At 39.4% G+C, this 12,622-nt stretch overlaps 1 protein-coding gene across 1 annotated transcript; it reads right to left on the bottom strand.

The window, feature by feature from the left end:
• Positions 1–1,052: 1,052 nt before the first annotated feature.
• Positions 1,053–5,332, bottom strand: lg14h1orf52 (linkage group 14 C1orf52 homolog). Its single transcript, XM_044043225.1, has 3 exons — positions 4,896–5,332; positions 3,965–4,175; positions 1,053–2,460 (listed from the first exon to the last, which is right to left on the bottom strand). Exons 1-3 carry the CDS (start codon positions 5,187–5,189, stop codon positions 2,306–2,308), a joined length of 660 nt encoding a protein of 219 aa, XP_043899160.1. The 5' UTR covers positions 5,190–5,332; the 3' UTR covers positions 1,053–2,305.
• Positions 5,333–12,622: the final 7,290 nt, after the last annotated feature.

Raw genomic sequence — 12,622 nt, 5'->3', positions numbered from 1 at the left:
TTCTACGTCACTGAGACGTTTGCACTGCGCTGTATAATAAAAGCACGTCTTTTGGGAAATGTGCCCAAGTTGATGGGAGTGACCTCGCTGGCCAGTGATCATACACCCGGCACAGAAAGGGGAGTCATTTGTTCATAAACATGGCTGATAAAATCACTCTGCTGCTGCTGCCGCTGCTGTTGTGCAGGACCAGTTACGCATTTCAGACAAGGCCAGGCACATACCTGGGGGCTGGAATTTTATCAGAAGCATTTTTACCACTATTTCATGTCAACCCGTGATGACAGATAGGCTGGGAGGTCCTCTGATCACTAAACGGCTGCAAAGTACAAACTTTTCACACCTTCCAAGTCTTGGAAAAGCATTACGTTTGAGACATTTTAAGATGTATTTTCTGAATTTTAACAAGGATCATTTCAAAGATGCTAAAAGCTACAGTGTTTAACTTTGTCTGCTTTAAAAAGAAAAATTAAAAAGAGTCATTATTCTGCCTCTACTTGGTCTATGCAAGTAGAAATGATGGACCATCATGTTTATGCTGCCTCCATCTGGAAAAGACTAGATTAAGGGAGCGTGTGTGGATACAGCAGCAGCTCAGGGGCAGGCAAGGGTGATAAGCATGTTTACCAACAAACTGCTGAATGATGTTATTTGGAGAAGTAGAATTCACATTTGAAACGTTTCTATCTTCACGTTTCGAGTCACACCAACCACTTTAAAGTCGCCTTGCATAACTAGCACAATATTGCCGTTACCTCCGTCCGTGTCGACATCAAACTAATCACTTCCTGTGTGCAGTGCTGGCATGTCGCCCAAATCCAAACGCCACAATACTGAGAAACACAGAGAGTCGTGTGGAGCTGAAATGAAGAAAAGTGTTTGAACTCATTTGAATAACGTCTTTTAAAATGCTCACAGAACAACTTCTTCCATTAAAATATTTCTCCTTGCTTTTATTTGTTTGTATGCGATTTTCTTTTAATATCTCACTGAAAACAAAGCTATAAAATTCTCCATTCAACAAGAAGACTGACGGAAACTTAAAACAGTACAATGCTTCAATACTCCATTGTAATGACAGAAAAAAAACATATACAGGGAAGCTGATTTCACAGATAATACATATTACAAGAAACAGTACAGAATCGAAAGGGAACTGAGATAAGACACACACCCAAATCAAAGACCATCCATCTCTTGCTCCTTTGCTGTCTCTACACAGACCCTGATAGTTATTTAGCTGCCCCACAGTGTGCAGCAGAATTCACCATTCCTCGCATTCAGGGAGGGAATTCTAGTGTAGCTCAAGGACGCCATCTAGTGCCCATATGTTGGAAGTACAAGCCAATTGTTTTAAAAAAAAAAGTAATGCGACTTTATCAGTTTGACATGTCATGGCAGGAAAAAAAGGTTAAAATAAATAAATGAATAATGGATTAATTCCATTTAGCTGCTTTGGTGTCAGGGTCTTGAGAATGTTATTAGTAACAACCGCATTTCCTACTGTGACAAGTTCACTTTTTCCACTTTTAGTTGAAAATATATTTCAACATATTTATTGTCATTTAAAACAAACAAAAACAGTCAGAGTTCAGCATAAATAGAGGTTTAGCAAAATACAAGACAAACTACACAAAACGCAAATTAAACCAACACAGCATTTTGTCTTTTTTTTGAGTCGTAGAAAGAGACCAAACCAACAGACCACACCTAATGTTTAATATATCACAGCAGAATGCTTTGCGTTTTACTTTAGACTTTACTCATTTTTTATGGTTATACTAATCCAAGTGGAGGGATACCGGGGCAAGAGAAATCAGACAGAATAATAGAACAGATCTCATTTTACCCAGTTGTCTAAACTACACATTATAAAAGTAAAGCAAATGTAATGCCAATCTAGGCACAATGTAAACCTGTAACCCTCATCTCAGTGTCTGTGGAGAGTTGGTGAGTCCACAATAACAGATTTATAAAATGACGACCCAGACAGTAAAACACCATAATTCTCTCTATCCTTTGGAAAATCATTGTCCAGAGTTGCCAGAATACAAGATCTTAGGTTGAAATCTTATCAGTAAGACTGAACTTTGCCTGAAAACATGCTGATGCAAAGCTTTTCGTTCACACATGTGCTGACAGTCGTTTGAAAACACTAGGATTTCGCAAATTACAGTACGTCAACATTAAAGTGTAGGTGAAATGGTCACTACCTTCCTAACCACTGCAGATGTTGGTGAATGATCACTGCAAAGTTAAAATGTTTAAATTAGAAGCCATGCCCTGTTGGCAGACAGTTCAGGTCTCACTCTATCTTTTGCCTGAGGATCCTTTTCTCCTCCTCAACAAAGTTCTTGTCAGAAGTGGCCTGTCCCATTTCTCTCTTCCTCTTCTCCTTCTGCCTGAAGGTCTCCACTCGACGCTTCTTGGAGGAGGGAGAGAGCTGGTCTGATTCCCCATCTAATCACCAGAGGTTAGTGGTGGATTGGAGGGTTTGGGGTGAGGGAGAATGGAAAATAATTAGCTCTGAATTATTGTACATCCCAGAATTTAAAGACAACAATAGATAGATAATGGTGACAAAGCCAATGCAAGTCTCATTTTTTGTGTTTCTCTTATGATAATTGTAAACCCACACTTATGACCAAAAAAAAGATATAATTAGGGCTTAGCACTTTTTCGGTCCGTTAAAAAGTCAGAAAACGTGTTTACCTAACCTGGAAATGATGATGTTCTCAATTGCCATGCTTTTTCCACAAACCAAAATGATTCAATTTTAATGATTATCTTTGTTATATGGAGCCAATCAGCAAAATCAGAAGCCTGTTTTAAGTCTTATAGTCCAATATATTGAACATTTACCATCATCACAATATAAACATGTGCAACATAAATATTGCAAAATTAAACACCAATATATCACAATGAGATTCCATGTTTTTACCGAAGCGTAATGCTGCCACACATACAAAAATAGTGGGGTGCTTAGTATTATTAGTAGTGTTATAACGAGAAACTATCTTGTTATACTGAGAAACTATCACGTTCTAACGAGATAAAATGTTTTCTCGTTATAACGAGAAACTATCACGTTATTTCGAGATAAGATTGTTTTCTTGTTCTACGAGAAACTATCTTGTTATAATGAGAAACTATCACGTTCTAACGAGATAAAATGTTTTCTCGTTATAACGAGAAACTATCACGTTATTTCGAGATAAGATTGTTTTCTTGTTCTAACGAGAAACTATCTTGTTATAATGAGAAACTATCACGTTCTAACGAGATAAAATGTTTTCTTGTTATAACGAGAAACTATCACGTTATTTCGAGATAACATTGTTTTCTTGTTCTACGAGAAACTATCTCGTTATAACGACAAACTATCACATTATTTCGAGATAAGATGTTTTCTCGTTATAACGAGAAACTATCACGTTATAACGGGATACGATGTTTTCTCGTTATAACGAGAAGACAATTTTATCACTTTACTCGACTGAAATCCCTCATCTTACTGTTACACCCTCAAACTCCAATTACTGTAATAAATAGTTAGGGATGTTGTTGATTAGAGTAGGGGCATTAATATGCTTAATAAAACCATATTGTTGGACTGGAAAAAATGTTTATTTGTTTCAGTCTCTGCATAGGCTACTCCCTGTCAAAGATCTATGTGAGCAATGAACCCAAAGCAGAATGATACTACGCCGAGCTAAAGTATTCATATCAACATTTTCCAGTAATATCATCAAGTTATTGCACATCAAATGTTACTATTTGATATGTTTAATCTAGAGTTTACCTGCCATTGTTCGTCTAAAACTATGAACAGCACTCTAAACATTAAGTGAAAGTTCTAGTAAACACCTGTTGAAGTCAATGGCAGAAATACTTTCATCAGTTTCTTGATACGAGCATTACAGTGTAAAACTCCATCGTGTCATTTCCCTGCAGGACTGACCTGAGTCTACGGGTTGCTCCTCTTCGGGTAGGAACATGGCTTTGCCCGTGAAAGGTTGTGGTGCATCTTGTCCGTTGTCCTCGTACACATTGGACCATTTGATAGCCATGTCCATTCCTGGAGGAGGTCCCTTCTTCCTCTCTGGCTCTGCAGCGTAGCTCTCAGGAGGGGGCACTGCATTTGTCTTCCATGGCTTGAACTCTTTGACAGGCTTCATGTAATGGAAAAAAAGATAATGTTGGATAAACATCATCTAGATCACTCCAATAGAGAGGGAAACAGGGTAGATAGAATAATTATTATCTTCCCTTCTGGGACACTGATGTATATACTAATAATAATATAATAATATCAAAGCTGATGCAGGGTGAACATTAAAGTTAATATTAGTTACAATGTTAAACCAGTTAAGAGATAACTAAGTAAGGGTGGATCCAAATATAGATTTGGTGATATATTGTTGTCCATCCTCGTGCAGTGTGATAATTGATACGCCAGGGCAAATACCAATATTTTAATCATCAAATGTAGGCACTCTAAAGTAAATAGTTCCTGCCAGTTTCCTTAAAGTGGCTGCTCAAATTAATGAGGTAAACTTGGGCAGAAGATTCCCCGTCCACATTCAATACACAAACTTTATGCAGTTTGTTCTCTGCGCTGTGAATAAATAGAGAAATCCTGCACTTATAAATATTCACAGACGTTTTGCTTTCTTCAGTTACACAGATAGGGATGTGTTGCTATATGCTTGTCTTGCAATACACCGATTACACTGATTGGTGTATCGTGGTATTATTGTATCATTGGTATGGTGAACCATGTATCGCGTATCGTGTGGTGATGTACCCTGTGATTCCCACAACTAAGTCAAAGCCAAAGTACTGTATCACACAGGAAACCCTATTGTTGTGTATAGACATAATGAGTGTACCTCTTCAGGGGCTTTAACAGCAAGGCTGTCCCAGTCTATCTGCTTATTCAGCGGGTTGTAGAGAAAAGTGGGCTTGGAAACGGATCTGAAGAGCTCGTCGGGTTTGGGTAAGGGAGCCCCGCCGGCCCCTCGTTTGGTCCCGTGTTGAGAAGACTCGCCTTCGCCTCCCGCAGCCTCTGTTCCCTGGCGCTTTTTCTGAGCGTCTCCCTCGTCGTCGTCCGAGTCGCTGCTGTCGCTCAAATCATCGTAGCTGGAGAAAAACCCCATAGAACTCGGCTTCTTTTCTTCTGACATTGTGCTGCGGTCACTGCGTTAGAACGGAGGCGGCTCCAGTTGAAGTAAAGAGAGCTACTGAAACTAGGTCACTTTAGATCGTGTTGCTACTCGAGATGCTACTCCATTTTGAATGAGCCTCCAAAACAGTCGTAAAGCCGATAGAACGTGTCGTGACGATTCATTTACGGCTTCTTCTTCTTCTTCTTCTTCTTCTTCTTCTTCTTGCGGCTTTGACGGCAGATTACATCCGTGTAGTAGCACCACTGCCATCTTCCGGTGTCAGTTAGTTACTACAGTGTCTTTGCTGTCAGTTTCTTCCTCCGACTCTGGTTTCAGTGGTGGTTTATTGGCAGAAATAGAATATTCTACTAAGTATGTTTGTGTACGTGTATAATAGCTTTTATATAAAAGTTGTAGTTTAGAATAAGCCTTTAATAAGTGGCTTAAATGGACAACCAGTGCGAGCCATGGTTCTCAAATTGTGGTACGTGTACCAATGGTACGCAAGCTTCCTCTGGTGGTAATTGGGGGAAAATCAAAATGACTTTTCTACTGTATATACAAGGGTATGTGATCAGAGTGGAGCTGAGGAACTTTGACCAGCGAAACAAATAAAACAATTGAAAGCTAGATTGCAAGTGAGATTTTTCCATTGACATAATTCATATGTCAAATAATATGTATGAACTATGGTAGGTCAATGTCAGAGAGCATTTTATTGTAAAATACTTTTAAAATATACAGCAAGTGTTGAGAACGAGTGTGGTACTCACACATGCACACACATACACGTGACACTGCAACCTCCACAGCAAAACCAGGCATGTCTGAACCTGCTGCTGATCCTGTGAGCTTAATGTGAGCAAAACAGGCTGCTCACATTAAAATGATAATAATAAAAGCAGAAAGCCGGGACCTCAGTCACTTCATTCCTTCTCATGTAAGTAAAGACTGGAATGACAATAAAACTCATTTGAATCCTTTGAACTAGTGAATAAATAGTATAGAAAATAAACAAATCCCAGGAAAATGTAAAAATGTGCAAAGTCATGTGACTGGCTCCCCCTTAATTCTCCATCCTCTGTTCCCCCTGCTCAGTTTCTCAATGCTCAATGTATGCAGTCAGACTAAACCATTTTGTGCACATGAAGCACATGTCAACACTTGTTTGTAACACACATACATTTCACCTCTAGAGTGCAGTGTAGTCACACGAGTGAAGCTATGATGCAGGAACGACACATGAGCAGCTGTGGAGGAATTGTGTGCAGATTAAAGTAAACAGTATTTCCACTGCCCTCTCTGCTCTAACACACCTGAATCAAATGGTCCGCTCGTCAGCAAGCACTGCAGAAGCCTGATAACGACTCATTTATTTGAATCAGGTGTGTCGCAGCAGGACAGTCTGTCCCCAAGACCAGGATTGAGAAAAACTGGTTTAATCTACACCAGAATAAGGTTTTACACCAATTATAATGGGTTGATGCCTTGGAAATGATTAAGAAAACTGCATTAAAGCATTAAAGGCACCAGTGTGTATAATTTAGCGACATCTATTGGTGAAGTTGAATGTTGCACCACCCTTAACCTTCCAAGTGTGTTGGAGAACCTACTGTATGTAGTCTTCAGTTACAGTTTAAAAATGCAGTGTCCAAAAATGGCAGCCTCCTGATTATTATATTTATTTTATCCTCAACATCTACCAAGTGAAATGTACAGTGACACAAACTGCATTTGCCCTCATGCAGGTCAAATGTACTACCTAGAATTTAACCCTAACCCCACCCTCCATGTTCAATAACATCAAAGCAGACGCTTAAAAAAAAGGGAAAAAAAGGAAAGAAGAAGAGGCTTTTTGTTAACCCTGAGCTCAAATCTGAGTGGAGATTTACAGGTTGTCCAGTCTGAACACATCCTGTAGGTAACGATTCACGTACAGTTTTATGGCACTAAGGAACACCCTTTTATTTGTTGTTGATTATACTTAAAAAAAGAAATGTTCCAGTGGGAATAGCAATAAAGCAATACAATAAATAGTTGCTTTGTAATATTTACAGTATTGATAGCAGGCAGTAAAGTAACCTAGAACAAGGGCAGGGGTCGCTCTAGATCAGAATTTTGATAGATCGCTGACTGGCTGATTATACCTTTCTAGCCACATAAACCACTAAGAAAACATCTGCAAACATAAAATAGTCTAAAATGTGGCTGCTGGGGCATATTTCATGCTATTACAACCCCTATTTATGTCTAACAGAGGTTTTGCACTGGTCCCCTTGTCAAGCCAAAGAGTGGCAGGTGATTTTTAGAAGATATTCTCATTTTGACAGGGAGAACTCCACCTCTGAAGCAAACTGTACGGAGCAGAATGTTGAACTTGTGTAATTTACACAGTAAATATCGGCTCTGTTATTAATATACAGCTATTTAAATCCTCAGATTGTTTTCACTTGCATAGTGGGAGCGATAGCTCACCACTGAAACTACAGTTTTGGGGATTTGCAGTATATACATACACATATACATATTGTACATGTGCATATACATATTGTACATACAGCCCACATAGAGTGGATGCACATTTGCATATTCAAAAAAAATGCAAATATAGATGCTTTTACTACTACTATTACTAGGAATACCAAGTGTTGTAATGTAACAAAGTACAAATATATGTATATTATGTATATTTCTAGCAACTTTTACTCCACTTCAATTCCTCAAACTATCTTGGTTACTGGTTTGCTTTACACTACAGTCTTGCTGTTCACACCCATTCACACACTGTAACATGGGGTTAAGTGTCTTACTCAAGGACACATAGACTACTAGCAGAGCCAGGAAATGAACCCCCAGCATATTTTATGACTTTTACTTAAGTAATATTATAAAAAGTGACTTCTACCAAAGTCATTTTCTGGTACTTTTACTCAAGTATCCATTTTAGGTACTTTATACAAGACTGAGAACACCACTACTACTAATAATAATAGTAATAAAAATAATATTAATAATTATAATACATAGGGCCACACGGCGGTGTAGTGGTTAGCACTCCCGCCTTGCAGCGAGAAGACCCGGGTTCGAGCCCCAGTTGTAACAAGGGCCTTTCTGCATGGAGTTTGCATGTTCTCCCCGTGTGTGCATGGGTTCTCTCCGGGATCTCCGGCTTCCTCCCACAGTCCAAAAACATGTGGGGATTAGGTAAATTGGACACTCTAAATTGACCGTAGGAGTGAGTGTGAGAGTGAATGGTTGTTTGTTTGGCCCTGCGATGGACTGGCGAACTGTCCAGGGTGTACCCCGCCTATCGCCCAATGTAGCTAAGATTGGCACAGCATCCCCCGTGACCCTCTGGTGGAGGATAAAGCGGTTAGATGATGACTGATGATGATTATACTACATTAATTATTCCTCCCACAGTCCAAAAACATTGGGATTAGGCAAATTGGACACTAAATTGACCGTATGTTTGAGTGTAAGACTGGATGGTTGTGAACTGTCCAGCGTGTCCCCTGCCTTTCACCCTATGTCAGCTGGGATTGGCACCAGCACCCCTCATGTGGAGGACAAAGCGGTCGAAGATATGTTAATTTAAAGAAGGTAAAGTGGATTTAATAGTAGAATATTGCCTCTTTTTGTCATCTAGTGACAGGGACAAACTTAACTTTATTACAGACCATCATGATAAAGTGATAACAGGAGCAAACTTCCAGACTTAGGTAATACTGCTTGCATGCATGTTCAAAGATGCAGAATTTATGCGATCAATCCTGAATTTATAGTGTGTGAGACAGGAGGACTAGTATTGGGCTACGTGTGTGTGTATTACGTAATGAACAAAGACCCCAAATAAAAAAGTAAATGAGTCAGCGCAATTTCCACAAAACATCTGCTTGAGTGATAAATTAATTTTTTCCCCTCTGAACAAGACGGGACGTGACATATAAGGGAAATAATGTTTGAGTCTTTAAACAGGTGATCTCTTTTTATTTCTTTGCTTGGAGTTTGTGATGTTTTTCCACTTACATGTTTTCCTTTAAGTACATATGTTATAGTGACAGAGAAATATACTGCAAGGACAACACACAAGCACCATTTCCTCATGTAGGAAGTGAAGGAATTCTGGTGGATGCTGGTTTATCTCTTTTTTGGACGGAGGTTGGTTTTCAAATCATGTTTGAATGAACTTCCCAATTCATGCGTTCTCCAAAAAAAAGGAGAAGAAGAAATGGACTCTTCCTTTGACTTACTTTGTTTCTTCGATCTCCACAGAGGCCAACAGCGACGTGAGAAATTCCCCATGGCGATGAAAAGCCACACCTCTCTCTCCACGTCTGTGTTTAATCTACTGTAGCATGTTGAAGACCGTCTTTATTTTATCTACTGGATCAGAACACATCTGTGGTTCTATAAAAGCAGGTGGTTTACTCGGGTTTTAATGATGATTGTGCAGCAGGTAGGCCAGAAGTCTCTTGTTGTATATGTTTACTTAACTCTTGGAAGCAAACTGGGTGATTTTGAGCACTTTTGGATTCTAACTGTGCAAATCCTGTTTACAATTAACACCATTAAAGCCATGGTTGCTATGCTGAAGTTGCCAAAGAACAGCTGCAGTATGAAAAATAGGTTGGGCTATGTGATGTTAAACCCAGATGGAAGTGTTCTCTCTCTCTTTTTCACCAACAGATAACAATATGGGAAAGGAATCTTTATTGACAGATCGTATGTGATTGGTTGCAGGTGTTAGAAAGAATACTGGTATAATAACAATTTTGAATTGAACCTTTAAAGAATTGTGACCACGTCAAGTTCTGGCTGACCTTGGACCTGAAAACTAACCTTAAACGAGTTCATTATGAAAAGAGATAAGATAATAAATCAGGCTCAAAAATGATTATATTTTCAATTAAATTTCAAGAAGTTTCTTTTGTGTTTTTTGTAATCGGTCATGGTTCCGAGTCTGTCCTGAAAAGCCCAGTTCATAAAATCCTAACGACAACATGTTAGTATGCAGTACATACTGGTTTATACTATACTAAAATTGAATGACTTTCTCATCAGCCTGGCTGGTTCAGTGTTAATTGCTGCAAAATGTCAGCAAAGATGGTGAAACATAGAAATAATGTCTGTCATTGTGAGATGCTTCAAGCTGGAGCGGACAACTTTCTGACTTACTTGTAAATATGATGCTAAAACTCAGAGCTGTCATCGGTCATATAGGCGCCATCTACTGGAGGGGTGCCGGACTACAACAAAGGGAAAAAAATAATATAATAATATAATACCAAAAAAATGAAGGTGTATGGAAGTTCAGATGCTGATCTGTAATGTAACAGCATTTTGTTTATTGTACCAGTCACTAATCCCACTGGTCATCATCCTAAAGATTATTTGCACAGTGTAACGGCGATGGAAAAAATAACACCATCCATGTTTACATTGACCTATAAGCCACTTTCACTGTTATTCATTTGGCTACCAGAACCTTAGATTTGTATATAAAAAAATAAACACATTCTCTGGATCCAGAAAGAGAAGTCAATGACAATGAAGCCTGTACTCTCTTAACTCCACTGATTGTCCATGTAAGTCTATGGAAAATGATTATTGATATTGCAAATCCAGTGATTTTCTACAGGATTTTCAATATCAATAATCATTTTCCTGAGGCTTCAAACTCTAGTTTTGGCTTTGTAAATTATAGTCCAGCATGTATTCAGGTTTCTGAGGGTGAGATCCTTCAAATATGTTTCTCCATTCTCTGCTTATCTATCCTTGGTGACGGAAATGGCAGACAGCAAAAAATTATTCTGTAGATGGAGTGATAAAAGCTGGAGGGCGGTAGAAAAACAGATGAAACACAAGTGAACTTTGCATATTGCATACAACATAGTGTTTTACCTTTTTCTTATCAGTGAGTTACACACAAAAAATAAATTGGGATTTTTGTTTTTCTGTTTTGGGCAGTGGCCAGACCAAGAAATCTAAGAATGGTGTTGGAAGGCGTGGTCTAGGAAAAAAAAGTCCTTCTTTCCACTGCGTCATCTTTACAACAGTCACCAACCAGCAACACCTGTTGCCTTTTTAAAAATGACAAAGTAATTCGTTTAAATCCAATCAGCACCTATGGACATCAAATATTCATGCTCTCCCAGCATTGCTCATCTCTCTTAGATCTTTTTCCATGTGTCTTTCCATCTAAATTCAGGACCAACATGATTAACAGTAAAAAGGCCAAGGTGGAAATAACATGTGGGGTCATGACGGGTGTCTTTTTTCCTGACAGAGAGACAAAAAAAGAGACACAGCTGTTATAAGGTGGGAGTGCTGAGGCAACATTCGTGTTAAAACATGCATTTTTATATTTATACACGCTGAGTGTACTTCCTCTCTGTGCCTCTGCCCTTTCAACCCCTCCTTCCCCCGCCCTGTTTTTAGTGTTTATACCACACAGGCACGTGCAGACGTCTTCTCCATGGCTGTGTTTTCTCTGGTCACTTAACACTCTTTTTAAGCCAGCGAGGGGCCATTCTTTGGCTCATTACATTAACTCGAGGCTCAGCCTGCACCCGGCCTGTCAGGGCACGTGGATGGAGGCCAGAGAGGGATCCGACTGGTGGTTCAGACGGAGAGAACGCGAGAGAGAAAGAGGGCAAAAGGAGAAGAAGAGACGAGCTGCAAGAAGTTCAAATGGACACTTAAAGTAACAGTCAAGTAGGGTGAATATGTGTGGTATGGGCCAGTGTTGTAATGTACCGAAGTACAAATACTTCGTTAAGGCCCTGATATACGCGCACATGACATGAATTGCGTCATCAATGCAAAGAGTGTCGGGTGCACGTGCAGAACACATGACCGGACTGAACGTCCGCCAGTAGGTGGAGTATAAGCCCCGCTCAACAGGCAGAAATAAACATTTCGACACCAGAAGAAGTAGTCGCATAGGATAGTCATCCGAGCCACGACCTGGGGGGCTCAAACCGGCTGACACCCAGCTGTGAGCTGCTCTTACCAGACGTAGTAATGCGTCCTATTCCCCAGACTTGTACCACCACCCGATGGTGGGATACTTACAGGATCCTGACACGGGAGTATACCAGGGCCCGCGATATGTGACGTGATATTTGATGCGCAATGCAAGAACACGTGGCATGTGTGCGGAAGTATACCAGGACCTTTACTCTACTTAAGTACAAAATTCATGTATCTGTACTTTACTTATATATTTATAGCAACTTTTATTTGTGCTTTATTACATTTCCTAAACAAATTGTGTACTTTTTCTCCACTACATTTCCCCTGACTATCTTCGTTAAATAGAGGTTTTCCAGTCTGCTTTTCACTACAGTTTTTGGAATTAAACCCACAACGTACAGTAAATGTCAAGTACTCTAAGACTTTTACTTTAGTAATATTATAAAAAGTGACTTTAACTTCTACCAAAGTCA

This window comes from Solea senegalensis, linkage group LG14, assembly GCF_019176455.1.
Source record: "Solea senegalensis isolate Sse05_10M linkage group LG14, IFAPA_SoseM_1, whole genome shotgun sequence".
In the NCBI taxonomy this organism is placed as follows: Eukaryota; Metazoa; Chordata; class Actinopteri; order Pleuronectiformes; family Soleidae; genus Solea; species Solea senegalensis.
This window is presented reverse-complemented; position numbering and strand designations above follow the sequence as displayed.

What these genes read in the sequence shown, in the direction of transcription:
- lg14h1orf52 (XM_044043225.1), bottom strand. Translation starts at nt 5,189, where the DNA reads ATGTCAGAAGAAAAGAAGCCGAGTTCTATGGGGTTTTTCTCCAGCTAC. An exon ending in CTGTTAAAGCCCCTGAAGAG is followed by an intron (nt 4,176 to 4,895) that starts GTACACTCATTA and finishes CATTACATGAAG; the next exon opens with CCTGTCAAAGAGTTCAAGCC. An exon ending in GGAGCAACCCGTAGACTCAG is followed by an intron (nt 2,461 to 3,964) that starts GTCAGTCCTGCA and finishes TCTGGTGATTAG; the next exon opens with ATGGGGAATCAGACCAGCTC.